General features: G+C 43.4%; 1 protein-coding gene across 1 annotated transcript in view; it reads right to left on the bottom strand.

Moving 5' to 3' along the window:
- The window catches only part of UNC5D (unc-5 netrin receptor D), a 694,878-nt gene that overhangs the window by 71,442 nt on the left and 603,692 nt on the right, over positions 1–19,744 (bottom strand). The window contains exon 12 of the mRNA XM_044283128.1: positions 4,676–4,844. Within this exon, the coding sequence (XP_044139063.1) occupies positions 4,676–4,844 (169 nt within the window). The remainder of the gene's footprint in view (positions 1–4,675; positions 4,845–19,744) is intronic.

The raw sequence follows: 19,744 nt of genomic DNA, 5'->3' as shown, positions 1-19,744 counted from the left end.
ATCCCTGTCAACTGAGGAGTGGGAGGGGGCAGTGGCCTAATCAGATTGGGGGCATGTCCTTTTTAACAGCTCACTCTCAGACAACAGCACTGTGCTGTCTGAGTGTGAGCTACAGTGAGAAAGTCACCGTCCCTCCCACCCCTGCAGCTGACAGAAGTTGTTTTTTTCAATCCCTGTTGGCTGAGGAGTAGGACGGGTCATGGTGTAAACGGATCGGAGACGTGGCTTAGCGGGACCTGGGGGCATGGTTTTAAGTCCAACTTTTAAGGGTGGCCTGAATGGCCACCCTACGTGCTCTCTGAACTGTGAACTCCACAGCACTCTGCTCCCTTAACAATATCATCCACAGCACCCTGCCCCTTTTAAGCTGACCTGCAGCAATGAAGAACAATGGCTAGGTTGTTATGGAAACCTGGTGTGAAACGGTGTGTATGTGGAGACTAAGGGCCTGCTGAGCTTCTATTGGCTGAGAAGGGACATGTGACCGTGTGTATAGCAGTTGGTATATGAAGAAAAAAGACTTGCAGGCTTGTATTGGCTAATGCAGGTCATTTTTTGGGAATATATCCGGAACGGTATGTCCTAGAGAGCTGAGACCCGGTCTAAAACCTTCCCAGACACCTGATGTACCAGTGTGCCAAATTTGGTGAAGATCGGTCCAGTTGTTTGGCCGTGCATAAAGAACAGTCAGACAGACTTTTAGACAGACAGACAAAAACCAATTTTTATATATATGAGAAGATTAATAGAAAAAGTATTAATAGAAAAATAGAAAAAAAAGTTAACCCGTAGAGGACCTGCGCCATGCATGTACAGTGCAGATGTCCATGACTTAAGGACCAGCACCATACATGCGTGGTGATCGGGTGGGTGCAGGAGCTGCATCCGCCTGATTCGCGGCAGGGGTCCGGCAGTTACTGATAGCGAGACCTCTGCTGCATGCACTGGCATGATTTGTATACCTTGAGGGGTGTAGTTTCTAACATGGGGTCACTCTTTTGGAGTTTCTACTCTAGGGTTGCATCAGGGGGGCTTAAAATGGGACATGGCAGCTTAAAATTATCCCAATAAAATATGCTTTCCAAATACCATATGGTGTTCCTTTCCTTCTGTGCAATGACATGTGCCCGTACAGCAGTTTACAACCACATATAGGGTGTTTCTGTAAACTACAGAATCAGGGCCATAAATGTTGAGTTTTGTTTGGCTGTTAACCCTTGCTTTGTAACTGGAAAAAAAATTATTAAAATGGAAAATCTGCCAAAAAAGTAAAATTCAGAAATTCATCTCCATTTTCCATGAATTCTTGTGGAACACCTACAAGTGTTAACAAAGTTTTTAAAATCAGTTTTGAATACATTGAAAGGTGTAGTTTGTAAAACGGGGTCAATTTTGGGTGGTTTCTATTATGTAAGTCTCACAAAGTGACTTCAGACCTGAACTGGTCCTTAAAAAGTGGGTTTTGAATTATTATTATTTTTTTTTTATTCAAGGTTTGCTTCTAAACTTCTAAGCCTTCTAACGTCCCCAAAAAATAAAATGGCATTCACAAAATAATCCAAACATGAAGTAGACCTATGAGGAATGTAAAGTAATAACTATTTTGGAGGTATTACTATCCATTATAAAGTAGAGAAATTGAAATTTCTAAATTTGCACATTTTTCCAAATATTTGGTAAGTTTAATATTTTTTTATAAATAAAAAAGATTATTTTTTTTACTCAATTTTACCACTGTCATGAAGTACAATATGTGACCAGAAAACAATCTCAGAATGGCCTGGATAAGTGAAAGCGTTTTAAAGTTATCCCCACATAAAGTGACACATGTAAGATTTGCAAAAAATAGCCTGGTCCTTAAGGTGTTAAGTTCTTCCATTGTGTATTTCTTACAAATTATTGTCTTTCTCAGGGATTAATAAATGAATATTCCCATCTTAGATTTTTATGACACATCCAAAGGATGAATATTTTTCCCAACTTCTATAAAAATAAATAGAGATCCACACATGTGCGACTAGCTATTCAGCCCAAGTAGCCTCAGCAGCAGTTGGCATGGAGGAGGGGAGTTGGTTGACCCTCTTTCTATTGAGCATTTATGGCATATCCTATGGCTGTGCCATATATGTCTAAGATAGGAATAGAATATCCCTTTAAAGGACCATTCCCCTCATAAGCATTTATAACATATTCACAGAATATGCCATAAATGCTTAATAGATATGGATCCTACCTCTGAGACTTTAACCTATTTGTAGAACAGGGGTTTCATGTCCCTTTTATTTGATTTAAGTTGACTGCTCTCCCTAGAGAGTTCAAAAGGAGTTAAAGAAAGATCCAAGTGCTGCTTATTTCTAGTGATGAGCGGCAGGGGCAATATTTAAATTTGTGATATTTCGTGAATATTTGGGCGAATATATATATTCGCGAATTCGCAAATTCGTTATCTCCAGTCATTATTTTCTTGATTGCAGAAATCGGCAATTGAAAAATTGGCGATAAAAATTAGCATTACTAAAATTTGCATAACGAAAATTTGCAATCAACAACTACTCCTAAAGTCAAATATATTGCAGCCTTTTCATTGGCCCACAAGCTAGAAGCAGGGAGGGATCATGTGTACTGATTAAAAAAAAAAATCTTGAATATTCAAAATTACGAATATATATCACTGAATTCTAAATATTCGTAAATTCTCGAAGTGCTGATATTCACAATAAAAATTTGAATATTCGCGATCAACACTACTCATTTCCAGTCCACAAAAACTACACTCATTTTAGTAATATAAGTAGTACAACCGTATACTGTAGCACTAGACATCCTCAGTCCATTAAAGTTTATTTAATCTGGACAGCACCCTAATAAACAATATAGTGCACCCCCCGTTATAAATGAATGCTAATTTGTATTAGCACTCTTGTAATCTACTTCATTAAAGGACTGTGTCTGATTTTGCTAATAATCCATGTTAGATAACCCATCACAAGGCTGCAACAACCTACAGGAGATTCTTCTGCTTCTGTACCTTAAAGCCTCATTCTCTACTAAGAGCTTAGTAGTAGATGTCTCAGAGTGGATAGTGCCAAGAAGTCCTCTCCACTTCGCCTAACTTTTGGAGATAGCTAAGTCATTACAGCTTTGCCTCATGGATCTCTGATAACGTCCATTGGAGGCACTGCCTTTAATAAAGTATGCTGGATATGAGCTTGTTTAGAGTCACTGTACTTTCACACAATTTTATTTTATTTAAAAGAGATTGGTGTAAATGGCAAATTTCTATATTACCTCATTAAAAATATGCCTGCTTCCACCAGAAAAAAGCCGTAAAGTCATGGCCAATAGGAGGGTTCTCACCTCCATCTAAGTTGCAGTCCACTGCCTGTTGTCAAGATCCGTCTTTAGTACCAGATACACAGAAGACGTCTCACAGGAAGTGTGTGTGTGTGTGTGGAGGGGGGCATGTCAGAGCTATCTGAACCTGATACTGCTTCTGAAGATCACAGGAGACTCCTGCCTTTCTGTAAGTGCCCCCCCCCCCCCCGTAAGTTACAGCAGCACAGTGTTGGCAGATTGGCAGATTCTACATAGGGGAAATGCCCACTGTCTGTGAGAGAAATGCATCTAGCTATGCAGCTGAAGTAGGGATAATTAGGCCTCATACACACTGCCGTGTTTCACGGCCGTATGCGGGCCGTGGAACCGCGGCCTGGATCCCTCCTGAGAGCAGGAGCGCACAGTGTCACTGGTTGCTATGACGCCGTGCGCTCCCTGCTGCCGCCGCAATACAGTAATACACTGGTATGATCTATACCAGTGTATTACTGTTCTGTGCCGGCAGCAGGGAGCGCACGGCGTCATAGCAACCAGTGACGCCGTGCGCTCCTGCTCTCAGGAGGGATCCAGGCCGCGGTTCCACGGCCCGCATACGGCCGTGAAACACGGCAGTGTGCATGAGGCCTTAGGCTGGAAAAGACATTAGGGTACTTTCCCCCTCTGTACCAGTTGCTTAATAGTTTCTTGTTTATTGTATTTCTTGAATATATGGAATTAATGACGCTTTCAAATAAATAATAGGGATGCTCAAAAAACACTTGCTCCATCACACTTGTACTTAAAAAGCTGAATCCGGACATATCCATATTTTTACGCAGGCAGCCATCCTGTCTTGCTTCCCTTGCCCTGTGCTGGATAGCGCAGGGCAAGGGATCTTTTATTTAAAACAACACACTGCTGGGCGGAGGCTTCTGCCCAGCAGTGTGTTGGGTGGTGTCACCGGCTCTGATGGGCTGGCTTTAGCGCTGCCCTAGCCGTTTTACAGGCTAGGGAAGCGCTAAAGCCCACCCATCAGTGCCGGTGACATCATTGGGCTCACTGCTGGGTGGAAGCCTCCGCCTGGAATCCCCATGGAGAGCAATTTATTGCAGGGCAAACTAGAGCATCGGAGCATGAACTGCTCCGATGCTCAAGTCAGGGGGGCTGCCTGGGTGAAAATGCAGATATGTCTGGGTTTAGCTCTGAACACCCCCTTTAATAAAAATAAAAAAAAAACTCAGATACACTTTAAGTAAGTATCTATACCAATATAATTTTTTTTTTTTTTTTTGTTTACCGGAGGAACACTTTTACAATGTAACAGGAGCATAAGACAATATTTTTGTTGAAAGTCACTTGCCTCCCAAATGCCCTGTTGAGATCTTCTTTTGAGCCGCACATGCCAGTGCTCACAGCTCACTTCAGCGCAGTGAGGGATGGTTAAGGCCACAGGAGTGGAGAAGGTCATATCAAGGGGTCCGCAGGTGACTTCTGGTCCCAGAGGAACCTCTGAACCTTCCAACTGCAAACTGTTAATAGAAGAAAGAGAGTCATAAAAAATCCTTTCCAACACAGTCCAACTTTTTTCTAACATCAAATGACTCGGTATATGAGAAATCAATGAGGATATCTAGCAACATTTTATTGAAGCTGTGTTCAAGTCTAGCTTTAGGAAGAAATGCAGAGGATGATCTAATGTGGTTTCACAATCCTAGCATCAGCAGTCTCATAGAAATGAAGAATAGTTCCTATAGACCCAGACACTGACATGATAATGGAATTATATTATCCTCAGAGAGGACATGTCCACTTCAAGCTCTAAAATCATAGTGAAATATTACACACTATTCTTATATTCGCTATGGGAAGTTTAGTCTAACAGACTTTAGTTCCACTATTTCTGGGATACATCTATTTGCCACTTATACCGCATTTGCTTCTTGCAGTCGAGTTAAAGCTCTGGTGACTAGACAGCGAGTTCCTGGTGTTCACACCTGACTGGTTTTATACAGCAGCATTGGCTGGACAATGTAATCACAGGCTTAGATCCTTTGACAGCTGGATAACAGGGATTCTATCTATGGCAAGCCAGTAAATCTTGCAGGTTTATCATGTAGCATGCAGATAGTAACCCTGCCATATTGAACTCAAGTACTAGTGTTTCTGTTGTTTGAACTGAATTATTTTTTGCATTATTCCTTCTGCCCTGATACCAGCTCCAGTTCTAAACAAAAAAAAAAAAACTATATGGCAACCTTGAATGGTTAAAGGGAACCTGTCACCACGAAATGCAGTCTATAAGCACCAGGTTATAGAGCAGGAGATGCAGAGCAGATTGATATATCGTTTGGTGGGAAAACCGTCAGTAAAATTAGTAATTTAGGGTACTTTCACACTAGCGTTATTCTTTTCCGGGTCTGACTTCCGTCCTAGGGGATCAATACCGGAAAAGAACTGATCAGTTTTAGAGAGAGGAGAGCATTCCATTCAGGATGCATCAGGATGTCGTCAGTTCAGTTTTTTTGACTTTTCAGGACGGATATAATAGCGCAGCATGCTGCGGTTTTATCTCCTTTCAAAATTCCGAAACACTTGCCGGATCTGGCATTTTTTCCCAATGAAATGCATTAATGCCGGCCCCGAGTGTTCTGGCAAAATGGATCCGGCATTGAGGTCTACGCATGCTCAAACCGCAAAAAATTTGAAAAAAAATGAATGCCGGATCTGTTTTTTCCAGATGATACCGGAGAGACTGATCCGGCATTTCAATGCATTTGTCATATGGATCAGGATCCTGATCCGTCTGACAAATGCCATTAGTTTGCATATGTTTTGACGGATCCGGCAGACAGTTCCGGCGACGGAATCCTCTGCCGCAAGTGTGAAAGTACCTTAATTTATTTAAACTTCTGCCCTTTTTAAGAATCAGAGTCATGTGGGCGGTGCCACTCAGTGAGTGACAGCTACCTCTGCATGACTATGCATACAGGAAAGGCTAGCTATCACCGAGTAGCACCGCCCACATGATGCATACAAAGAGCTGAGGTTTAAAGGAATAAATTACAAGTTTAACCGAATCTTTTCCCACTAAAATATATATCAATCTGCTCTGCATCTCTTGCTCTATAACCTGCCGCCTGCAGATTGCACTGCATTTTATTGTGACCGATTCCCTTTTTGCAACCTAGAAAATAATTGCGAAAAATCCACTTTTAGTTCAAATGGTCGTCATTAAAATCTGAAGACCAACTTGTTTTGTTGCATGCCTGGATAGTGTTTTGCTTCCTTGGGAACAAGAATTCCGTGCAATGAGATAATTGCAGTTCTAAAACAAGACTTAAATATTCTCCTTTTTTTGGAGGATTTAACCAGAAGCATGGCAGATTCCACTGATAATCATCATCATTTATATAGCACCAGCTTATTCTGCAGTGCATTGCATCTCAGAGGGTGCAGGTAATGTTTAACAAAATCGTGGGACCCTGCTTTCAAGAGCTTACAATCTATGAGAATACAGAGGTGACACAAATGGTTAAACTGCTAAATAGGATAGTACATATGAGGCTGCATGAGTCAGCCAGTGGTTGTGCATGCATAGATAGGAGGTGCATTAAGGTGCAAGGAGTTGGGGATTAGTGTAGAAAAAAGGGATAATGTTCTGAGGAATATTAGTCATAACTATAAAAAATATTGATCAAGCAGGGCTCACATCACTGTTTTGTTTGCCGTTCTTCTGATACATCAAAAGAACAGAAAACTAAAAATATTTTTTCCCTGTCTAAAAAAAACGGATCTGGAAATGGCTAAAATGGATGCAAAATGTGCAGAACTGAGCATAACAGGTGCCTAAGCCCTTAGTGACCAGTCTGTTGTGGGCCTTACTGACCAAGCGTTTTTCTTCCTTTTTTTCATCTTTGCCCTCGAAGAGCTATAACTTTTTTATTTTTCCGTCTATATAGCTGTATAAGAGCTTGTTTTTTTTTTGTTTTTTTTTGCGGGAAAAGTTGTACTTTTTAATGGCACAATTTTGACGTACACATAACTTTCTGATTCATTTTTATTAACTCTTTTTGAGAAGGAAATGGAAAAAACAGCAGAACTGCCACTGAGTTATAAATGTTACCGCATTCATTTTTCGGTATAAATAACATAATATCCTTATTCTCTGGGTCAGTACAATTGCAGTGCTGCCAAATACATATATTTTCTTTTTCAGTTTTACTACTTTTTAGCAATGAAACCCTTTTTTTAAAAGGAAAAAAATGTTTTTGCATTGCCGCTTCCCAAGACCCATAATTATTTTTATTTTTTTCATTATATGGAGTTGTGTGAGGGCTTGATTTTTGTGGAACACTTTGAATTTTTCATTGGTATCATTTTGGAGTAAATTACGCTTTTTGATCGCTTGCTATAGTGCATTGCATTTTAATGTCAGTGCTATACTGACCTGGACCTGCAGGCTGTGCCAGAGAGGCACAGCCTGCTGGAAACTACTGAAGACAGGCTTGGGACCTTTATAAGACCCCAGCCTGAATTTATACACATCAGCACCCCACGATCACATTTACCCGGTGCCAATGGGAGACATAGGGAGTCCTCTCCCTCTGTCAGCGCTTTACATGCGGCGGGAGCCATCACCCACAGCATGTAAGACAGTTAAACAGCCCAGATTGGCACTCCTTCGGGTCCGGACTGTTAGAGAAGGACTGCGTCTCTCATGTGAGAGCCAGGTCCCCGCTCCTCGCTGCACGCTGAGACTGGGCTGCCTTAAAATGACCGCCGTAAAATGGTGTATAGGTGGTCATTAAGGGGTTAAAATACAGAATCCACATTCTTTTGTTATTTCCTTTTCTTCTGATTGATCAGAAGAATTCAAAACAAAATGCTGATGTGAACCCAGCCTTAGCTTTTGGAGCATGCCTAAAACTGTGAATGTTGGAGATTAACCTGATTATTTGGTTTAGGGCATTACAGAGAACTGATGTTGGAGACAGGAGTGAGAGGTTTGGATTATGGTGATTGTTAGCTGTAAATAATTGGCAGAACTGACAGCACAATTGGGGTGGTAGTCAGAAATGAGGGAGGAGATGTAGGAGTGCAGCACTGTGGAGAGCTTTGTGGATAAGAAGGAGCAGTTTAAATTGAATTCTATGCTTTATGGGCAACCAGAGCAATGACTGGCACAGGGAGGCGGCATCGGAGTAGAGGTTAGACAAATAAATGAATCTGGCTGCTGCATTAAGGATAGTCTGGAGAGTTTAGTGAGATGAAGACCAATTAATAATGAGTTACAGTAAGATGACAATAAATCACATCAGTGAATAGAATTTGGGTTATTTCCACAGTAAGAAAATGATAGATATGATCCATTATATATTCATTGTTTAAATGAGCATAAGAGATTATACTAGTCTGCCTTCCAAAACCAACAAAGTGTAACAGAGGCAGAGGTAGAGGCTAATCAGACCCGAAGGATGCCATATGGCAGCACCAATATATTGAAAAAGATAGGGACATTAATAGAAACATTGAAAAAAATGTAGCCAGATCAACATTATAGGTATTTGATTTATTTTCTTAAAGGGGTTATCCAACACGTAATACATGCCCCTCAATGCTCGGGCCTCTCATATATATTATATTTAGCCCGTTCCCCGACATCCCGTAGCTCCTGCTCCCCGCATGGCCGCCGCTGCATTTCACCATTGTGCGGATCAAAACATCCAGTGACAGGCTAGGGGAGCCAATAGCAGGCCTCGATAGAGACGAGACTCCCTAGCATCGCGAGTGACGCTAGGGTGGCTCATCTCCGTCGCAGCCTGCCGTTGGCCAACCTTTCCCCTTGGCCAGATGTTTTGACCCGTGCAACGGAGAGATGCAGCGTTGGCCATGCGGGGAGCAGGAGCTAGGCGGTGCTGGGGAGCAGGGTAAATATAATCTATATCTGGGGTCTGGGCATTGGGGGGTATGTTTTACATGTTGAATAACCCCTTTAACCGGAGAACACATGTCTAGTTCATAGTTCATTCCTGGAAAAAGTCATACATGAGAAATCGGCAACCTTGGCACTCCAGCTATTCTGAAACTAAACTCCTAAAATCCTCCTTTCACTTCTAAGGGAGTTACAAGAACAGCTGAATAAGAGTGCATGCTGGGAGTTGTAGTTTCACAACAGTTGGAGTCAGAAGGTTGCTGATTCCTGCCAAACTTTATAGTTCTGCAGAGACACAGAATAGGATTATGTAATGCACTGGACGGGCTCTTAGGCTGATATGCATGGCATTGCCCTGGGGCGCACCGTCTTAAAAGTGTTGAATGTATACCATAAATGTGAAAACTCAAAAGTGGTGTTTGGGGGATTGTTTAGTCCCTTGTGTATGTTCCCATTTAATAGCAGTTTTCTTCTTCACCTTTCCAGTTGGTAAAAGCTTTTAATTCAAAGACAGGTGCTAAAAACCCATTAGGTCCCATTCAAGATACATGAAAGTATGAAGAGCGTCCCAGGAGACGATTAATGGAGCCAACGAGAAGAGAAAGAAGGTCAGCAGTAGCATAGAGGAGAAAGAGAGGGAAGGAGGAGGACACAAGAAAGGATCTTGTCATCTTGGTTCCCAGTGTAACAGATAGGAAAATTGATGAATAGGAATTGATAGGTCAACAGATAAAAGCAGAGGAAGCATACTGTTAATAGGTCATCTGCTCATATTGATTACATGTGGAGATGAACTTCGACAAGAAATTTGATTTATTACGAATAACTTTGTCACAAATCCCTTTTCATTGTATGGCACAATGATATGGAACAGCGATCGAGCAGCCCCTGCCATTTAACCCCTCATATGCCAGGTTCAAGGCTGATCATGGCACCTGTGACTCACATTCAGCCTTTCAGGGGTTATTCAGAGGTTATTCCCGTCATGATTAAAGTAAACCCACCAAAGCACTTGCGGTGAGCGTGCTGATGTCACCACTTGAGCCAGCTGGGTGCACGTGATGAGGTCACCACCCTCTCCCAGCGTGATCACGTGGTGAGGTTGTCATGCTCTCCGCGGGTCCTCTGGTGGGTTTTCTTCAATTAGGATGGGAGTGGACAGCATCTTGTGGCTGGATATAAATACTATGTGCAATTTGCTTTTAATTTAGGGACCCAAAGTGATTTCTTTCCAAGAGTCAAATACAATACATGACAACAAACAAAACAGTCCTCTGACCAAGAAATACTATATATGTATCTAAAACAACATCTTTTATAATATTCACTTGAAACTGCTATTATAAAAAAGAAAAAATGTGCATGATTAAAACCAGCAGGACGAAGCAGAGGGTATCAGTTTTTACACCAGTTATATGGCAGTACTAAGATATGTGCTTTTTGTTGTAACATTGTGTTTGATAATAAATGCTGCTTGATGAAAACGGAGCGGTGTGTATTTTTTTTTTTTTTTATTATAATATCAACACCTCTGTATATAACCTTTTTGTATATTCACTTTTGCACCCTATATGGTATAGCGGTGTATAGTGTAATGTTCTGGGGGTGGTTATTAGCAGTGTTATTCAACTGCGTTATTGATCGTTTGATGTACTATCACCTACACATTTGTAATCCACTACTATGTTAGTATAACAGTAGTCCGTTCAGTGCTTTATTTTATAGCGGGACAAAGAGTGTTATTTTGTGATATCAACACCCCCCCCATGTAGCCTTTTAATGTATTGACATTTGCAGCCTGTTTAGACTTGCAATGTATGACACGTTGTGCTATGGGGGTGAGAGACTCACAGTATAATGCTTCTGCGGTATTCATCACTAAGTGTGCTATTACATGCGCACTGATTGTACACTCTGCTGGTTCACCTATGTTATGTGGATTGTGATTTCAAGCACTGAGCGGATTGGTCACATACACAGTTCACTACACACGCAACACTTTCTCCATCTACATTTTCCCTATCAATTCCAATTAGTGCCCCTTGCTATTCCCTGTCTAAAATGCAACAGCAAACACTACCCCTCCCGACATGTTTCACTGCTGCTTCGTCAGGGGAGTGGGGTAATAGAGTTTGCGCGCCTTGATGCGCCTTATTAAATAGCCTACCTCCCCTCCCTCTTAGACATTCTCCTCCAATGTACGCTCCCTATTGGTGTTAGATATGGGCCGTGCGTCATGAATGCTCGCGCACCCTGTCTCCTCCCCCCTGTGTCACTCACCTCCTCTCCCGCGCCTGTCTCCTCCCCTCTCAGCGGGCTGGACGCGCCGTATATAAAACAATATATACAAGATATATATAAAGAAAAAAGTCAATCCTGAGTCCCAACAAGGACAAGTACTTGCGCTGCTGGTCCCGATATGGTGTGGTAGGTAGTTCACACTAAATGATCAAAGAATAAAGGTGTTTGGGACCGCGCTGCTCGGGACTATGTGGTCCGTTTCGCCAGTAGATATAGCAGGGCACCCGCGTCTCTCCTCTTCACCTACAGGGGATCCAATCCTTCACAGACCGCCTCCTCTACAGGGTCAAGAAGATTTCGCAAGATAGTGAAGTACCCTCCGTTATGTTGGTTTTAAAAGGTTTTATTATACTCACAAGAGTTCACAGAAAACAGGCATAAATCACAAAAGAACCGTCACGTTCCTGCCCGACCCGGGTTTCGCTCACTAGCTTCCTCAGGGGCGACAACTGCGCATGTCTGCAGTCAGGCCCTTTAAATAGTCTGGCCTCTTATCTCACAGGTGCCGGAATCGGCCCCAATTCCAATTTCATGATCACTTTTGCAAGTCAAGCAAACTCAATAAATGATAAAACATCCTATATATACAAATTATACCATTTCATTTTAAAATACACTCTTTTCTTTACAGTTGTTATACAAAGGATCATTTGTCTTATTGCATACCCGCATTTTGCATATACCTAAAAAAGCTCATTTTCGTTCCAGTTTACTTAGTCAAAAATACTTGTCTTCTAGGGTCACTCAATATACATTTACTATTACATGCACATATATCATTACGTTTCCCGTTGCATCATTATACTTGCCGTTACATGTGATCCCACCTTCCCACGCCCACGTCATTCAGGTGTTCTCAACCATCCTCCCTCACAATATCCACGTCACCTAGCCTCGACACCCATCAGGTGATCAAGCCTCTTGACGTGCCTCAAAGGTCCTCAAGAAGGATGGAAGGGAACTCACCAGGTGACGTCATGGGAAAGGGATCGTTCATATTATGCAAGGTTTTAGATCAAATTCAATATTCAGTCCCCCAGGCTGCAGGGTCCCCAGCTGGTAGATCCATTCTACTTCTTTTCTATTAATCCGTGCCAGCGAGTCCCCCCCTCGCCAGTACGGCTTGACAACTTCCACTCCGGCAAACTTCAAGCCCCGCGGATCTTTCCCATGCATAAGCTTGAAGTGAGCCGACACACTGTGAGTCATCAACCCCTTCTTAATATTCCGTATATGTTCCTGAATCCTTATTTTTAATTTTCTCACTGTCCTGCCAACGTACTGGAGCTTACAGGGACACTCCAGCACGTATATGATCCCCTCATTTTCGCAAGAACAGGTCCCTTTTATGCGGAACTCTTCGCCATTTTTCTTGGATATCATACAGTTAATGTTTTTTAGACGTCCCTTGCTATCCCGGTTTCTGCATCCAGTGCAGAAGCCGCACCATGTGAATTTTCCTCCATCCTTCTTCGGTTTTGCAATTATTGGGGGGATAGCGCTATGAACAAGCTTCGTTTTAATACTCGCAGCTTTCTTAAAGATAAAAGAGGGATTGTCGGGAATGACCTTACCTAACACTGGGTCGTTCTTTAGGACGCGCCAGTTCTTTTTCACCGCTTTTTTGATCTTATCGGCCATCGAACAGTATTTTGTCACAAAAGAGAATCTGTAGTCTTGTTCATTCTCTTTCTTTTTTATATTCTTTTTCATGTCCTCCCTGTCTTGCTTACATTCATTCTCTTTCTTTTCTTCCTCCTCTACCCTTTTAATACATGTATCCAGGACGACTTCGTCATAACCCCTTTCGATAAACCTATCTTTTAGCACCTTACACTGTGTCCTATAATCTTCTACTACGGTGCAATTACGGGCCATCCTTTTAAACTGCCCTTTAGGTATATTTTTGAGCCATGGCCCGTAATGGCAACTTTTAGTGTCGATATATGAGTTCACATCAGTTTCTTTGAAGTACGAGCTGGTTTTAAATCGCCCCTCCTCTATCTGTATGCACAAGTCCAGAAAGTTAACAGATGTATTACTGACCTCCCCCACAAAACGCAGGTTCCAGTCATTCATATTTAGTCCCTGGATGAAGGTCTCAAGTCCCTCCCTCTCTCCCTCCCACACTAGGAGACAGTCATCTATATATCTCCTCCAGAGGGTAAGTTTGCCCCCTGGGATATCTGCTCCTAGTGTGGGAAGGATGGTCTTCTCCTCCCATGCCCCCATAAAAATGTTGGCGAAGCTGGGGGCGAATTTCGCCCCCATCGCCGTCCCGATGCACTGAACATAGTGGGAGTCCCTAAACCAGAAGTAGTTATGATCCAAACAATATTCGAGACATTTCAGGATAAAGTTCCCCTGCACATCTCCTATTTTGGGGTCATTCCTGATCCTACTTTCCACCGCTTCTATACCTAACCCCTTTGGGATAACGGTATACAGGGATGCCACGTCAATTGTGGCCATCCATGTATTCATAGTGGGGGGAGTTAAACTCTTAATAAGGTGTATCACTGCCCCTGTATCCTTTAGATGCGAGGGATTTTCCATCACATATCCCTGTAGAAAAAAATCAATGTATTCTGTAATTCTACAGGTTAGTGAATTGAGGCCAGAAATTATTGGCCTCCCTGGACGCGCCGTATGTTCGTGAGAGGGGAGAGAGATCGCGATCACATGACCAAGCATGCAATAACCATTGCATTGTCGCCTGTATGCCCTATGTCATTAGATGCTTTGTAACAGTTGGCCATGTCATTATCAATGGCACGGTGACATGGGGGCAGGGAGGCACAGTCAGAGCTTAGCATCAGAGCCACTAGCCTCATATCAATATTAATAGGGGTAAATTAGAGTAAAATGATGATTTTAGCTCTGGTTCTCAGACCATATGATTATGGTGGCCTAAACCTAATATACGACGTGAATATAATGGCATGATCCTAATATACCAAAAAATGTAAATATAAATATCAACCAATACATGTTACAGGTTATATAAATGTAGTGTAATTTAAGACTTGCAGCTTTATGTCGAGTTGCGATGAACATATATTGTCACAACTTTAGAGAGACTACTGCTTTTCTCAGTGATCATACACTGCTATGTTTCACGTAGACTAGGTTGGTTCTTTTGTATACAATGAGGTATCTTCCAGAGAAGGAGGACATCTCACTAGTGCCACCTTCCAGAAGATGGTTCTTTTTCTGAAAGATATCTCTTTGCATATTATTTTCCCACAGAGCAAAGCTATTAAGTCTCCATAGACGTTTGGTCTCCTTAAAGAAAGAGGAATGCAGCCTCTTCATACAACTGATTGGCAGTGGATTTGGGAGTCGGACCTCCACTTAATAACCTATGCTGAAGATAACTCATCAGTGTTAAACATTCGGACAATCACTTTAATTACTTTGCAGTCATCATTTCATGTTCTTCATTGAATAGTCATGTTCATCATCTCACACTGTTCTACTCTCTATGGTTTGTGGACATTTTAACCCAGCTTCTTGGGTTTCCGGCCTGTATTACTACAAATATGACGGTCATATGCTTGATATTAAAAATAATCTTTCTTCACTCTAGGCCAACATTAGTGAGGGATGTGATGCAGGTAATCTGTATAGAGTTTGAAAAAAAAGGAAAGTATTCTTATTTTGGACAGCTTCTTATCGCGTTCTTGTCGAAACGAGTCCGGATGGAAACCGTCTAAAGCCCTGTCTTTATGTAATGAAGACGCAAATGGACTTGAAGGGGGTCGAATTTGCAGGGCTGATAAAGTGTTGGTCTTTCATCTTTGCAGACATATTGTTGTTGATTCTGTCTGAGAAGGAGATGCAAAGATGCTCATCTCATTCAGGGCCAACCAACGCTTTTGTGCACTTAATGTGAAATGTTCAGATTTTAAGAACTTGTGGACGAGGGAAACAGCCAAAAATGAGAATCATTCATGACAAACCTATAAAAGCTGTTATGGAAACAGAAAGTAGTGGAGTGCTAGCGTCTCCCTGTTCTGTACCTAATTCAACCATTATGTGTGTTAAAACCACATGGAGACAATCATTTGGCTGAAGACCACATATCTGATCTCCACTGTAGTAATAATGAAAGACAGAGTGACATACTGAATATTATGTCTTAAAGAGCGGGCCTATTTTAATTTTTGCATTTTAGATTTTTCCTCCCACCATTCTAACAGCTGTAACAATTTTTATTTTATTTTTTCTCATTTACATAGCCATATGAGGGCTTCTTATACATAACATTATACACCACTGGTATCCAGGGGTTATGACCACCATGCAATCCAGGAACGGTGGCCATGCTTGTGCACTATAGGAAAAAGCATTGATCTATGTGTAATCCCGCAGTCTCAGCCACCACAGAGGTCGGTGCTTTTTCCTATAGTGTGCAAGCACAACCACCACTGCTGGATTGTAGGGTGGTCAACTCATAATCCCCTGAACATGAGCAGCAGTGATGGCCAGTTCGCCGTGTTCTCCCGCAAACATATGCGAGCTCCTATCTTAACTCACAAGTCCAGCGATGCACAGGTAAGTCCTTACCTGTGCCTGTGCACGAGCCGGTCTGAAATGAAATGCGGTCTCCGGGTGCAGGCAGTTCCGAGAACAGCCCGATGCAGGCCCCCGGAGGCTGTTCTCGGAACTGCCTGCTCCCGGTGACCGCATTTCATTTCAGCCCGGCTCGCGCCGCAGGCACAGGTAAGGACTTACCTGTGCATCGCCAGGACTTGTGAGTTAAGATGGCAGCTTGCATGTGTTCGCGGGCAAACACGGCAAACTGGTCATCACTGGCCATCACTGATGAGCAGCGTATAATGTAATAAAAAATGAATCAAGACAGCAAAGAAGGCAATATGGACAATCACAATACATAAGTAAGGGTCTTGTATTAACTTTCTCTGCACCGAAGTGAAGCAACCACTTTAAATGGGTTGTCACATGAAAAAATATTTTTTATTTCTCAAACCACCCCTGGATCTGAATATATTGTAGTTGAATGTCATTAAAAATGTAGTATAGCCAGTGAGCTATTCAATAAAATGTATCTGTATAGCGCATCTTCCTTAATCCTCTGTCCACCTTACTAACATTGCTTAGGTGGACACATATGCTCAGCTCTAACTGCCACCATCCAGATCTACTGTTAGAAGCTGTGACAGGTACAGGGAGGAAGCTGCAGTAGAAAGGACATGCCCGCTGACCTGAAATAGGAAGATATCTGCAGTGGAAAGGACACGGCCCCTGAGCTGTCTAGTCTAGCAGAGCAATTTGGTAATGAATGAGAGTGCTCTGTGAGGTGCAGGCCCGGTTCTATCTTTGTCATGTCATGTACTATATAATGTCTGATTTTCTACATTACTCGTAGGCTAACCAATTAGGATAACCCCTATAACAACGTCAATCAGAATTAATCCGTGGATCAATGGCTCCGATTTACTAATACAGTGTATTTGATACACTGGCGATCTTGCACATTTTCCCACCTACAAAGAATGGAGAGGTCTGTAATTTTGTATTGTAGGTACACTTCAACTGTGAGAGACAGAATGAAAAAAAAAATCCAGAAAATCACATGATTTTTACATTTCTTTGCAAGTAGTAGGTGCAATGACAGGGAGCAGCAATTGCTCCGCTCCCCATCATTGTAGCCCGCAGGCGCCTGGTTCATAGCTGATCGCGGCAAATTAAAAATAAATAAAATCCTACTTAGGCCTCATGCACACAACCATTGTGTGCATCCGTGGCCGTTGTGCCGTTTTCCGTTTTTTTTCGCGGACCCATTGACTTTCAATGGGTCCGTGGAAAAATTGGAAAATGCACCGTTTTGCAGCCGAGGCCGTGATCCGTGTATCCTGTCTGTCAAAAAAATATGACCTGTCCTATTTTTTTGACGGACAACGGTTCACGGACCCATTCAAGTCAATGGGTCCGTGAAAGAACACGGATGCACACAAGATTGGCATCCGTGTCCGTGATCCGTGGCCGTAGGTTGCTTTCATCCAGACGGATCCGAAGATCCGTCTGCATAAAAGCTTTTTCTGATCTAAGTTTTCACTTCGTGAAAACTCATTTCCGACAGTATATTCTAACACAGAAGCGTTCCCATGGTGATGGGGACGCTTCTAGTTAGAATACACTGCAAACTTTGTACAAGACTGCCCCCTGCTGCCTGGCAGCACCCGATCTCTTACAGGGGGATATGATAGCACAATTAACCCCTTCAGGTGCGGCACCTAAAGGGGTTAATTGTACTATCATATTCCCCTGTAAGAGATCAGGGCTGCCCGGCAGCAGGGGGCAGACCCCCCCCCCTCCCCAGTTTGAATATCGTTGGTGGCACAGTGTGCGCCCACCATCCCCCCCCCCTTCCTCCCTCTATAGTTAAAAATCGTTGGTGGCACAGTGTGCGCCCACCATCGCCCCCCCCCCCTTCCTCCCTCTATAGTTAAAAATCGTTAGTGGCACAGTGTGCGCCCACCATCGCCCCCCCTTCCTCCCTCTATAGTTAAAAATCGTTGGTGGCACAGTGTGCGCCCACCATCGGCCCCCCCTCTCTCTATAGTAGTAACAACCATTGGTGGCAGTGTGCGGCCTCCCATTCCCCCCCCCCACCACAGTAGAAGATTCATACTTACCTGCTTGCTGCTGCGATGTCTGTGACCGGCCGGGAGCTCCTCCTACTGGTAAGTGACAGTTCTTTAGCAATGCGCCGCACAGACCTTTCACTTACCAGTAGGTGGAGCTCCCGGCCGGTCACAGACATCGCAGCAGCAAGCAGGTAAGTATGAATCTTCTACAATTGTACTATTGCTAAGTAACCATGGCAACCAGGGATGCAGTAGCTTCCTGGTTGCCATGGTTACCGATCGGAGTCCCAGCGATTAAACTGGGACTCCGATCGGAACTCCGCTGCCACCAATGATGGGGGGGGGAATGGGAGGCCGCACACTGCCACCAATGGTTGTTACTACTATAGGGAGAGGGGGGGCCGATTGTGGGCGCACACTGTGCCACCAACGATTTTTAACTATACAGGGAGGAAGGGGGGGGCGATGGTGGGCGCACACTGTGCCACCAACGATTTTTAACTATAGAGGGAGGAAGGGGGGGGGGGTGGCGATGGTGGGCGCACACTGTGCCACCAACGATATTCAAACTGGGGAGGGGGGGGCTGCCCCCTGCTGCCTGGCAGCCCTGATCTCTTACAGTGCGGCACCTGAGGAGTTAATTGTGCTGATCACGGCCCCCTGTAAGAGATCGGGTGCTGCCAGCAGTCATGTACACAGTTTTTCAGTGTATTCTAACCTGAAGTGTCCCCATCACCATGGGAACGCCTCTGTGTTAGAATATACTGTCGGAAATGAGTTTCACGATGTAGCTCATATCCGACAGTATATTCTAACATAGAGGAGTTCCCATGGTGATGGGGACGCTTCAAGTTATGTTCGGGTGTCCGCCTGGCCGTGCGGAGGCAAGCGGATCCGTCCAGACTTATAATGTAAGTCAATGGGGACGGATCCGTTTGAAGATGACACACTGTGGCTCAATTTTCAAACGGATCCGTCCCCCATTGACTTTCAATGTAAAGTCTGGACGGATCCGTCTGAGGCTATTTTCACACTTTAGAAATGTTTTAACAATATAATGCAGACGGATCCGCTCTGAACGGAGCCACCGTCTGCATTATGAACACAAGTGTGAAAGTAAAGGGACTCCTGACTTTACATTGAAAGTCAATGAGGACGGATCCGTTTGCAATTGCACATATTGTGTCAACGTCAAACGGATCCGTCCCCATTGACTTGCATTGTAATTCAGGACGGATCCGTTTGGCTCCGCACGGCCAGGCGGACGCCAAAACGATTTTTTTTTCATGTCCGTGGATCCTCCAAAAATCAAGGAAGACCCACGGATGAAAAAACGGTCACGGATCACGGACCACGGACCCCGTTTTTGCGGGCCGTGAAAAAAAACTGTCGTGTGCATGAGGCCTTACCTCATCCAGTTGATCGTGAAGAGCCGGCGGAAGATCTAGCGCGAAATCTCATGCGCCCCGTGATGACGTCATCACATTGGCCGGGGTGGTGACATCATACGTCACCGAGCAAGGGATTTCGTGTGAGATCTTCAATCAATATGGCAGTGGCCGGCTCGTCGCAATCAAATGGA

Source organism: Bufo gargarizans, chromosome 2, assembly GCF_014858855.1.
Source record: "Bufo gargarizans isolate SCDJY-AF-19 chromosome 2, ASM1485885v1, whole genome shotgun sequence".
Taxonomy (NCBI): domain Eukaryota; kingdom Metazoa; phylum Chordata; class Amphibia; order Anura; family Bufonidae; genus Bufo; species Bufo gargarizans.
The sequence above is the reverse complement of the archived record's forward strand: the minus strand, read 5'-3'. Positions and strand labels throughout refer to the sequence as shown.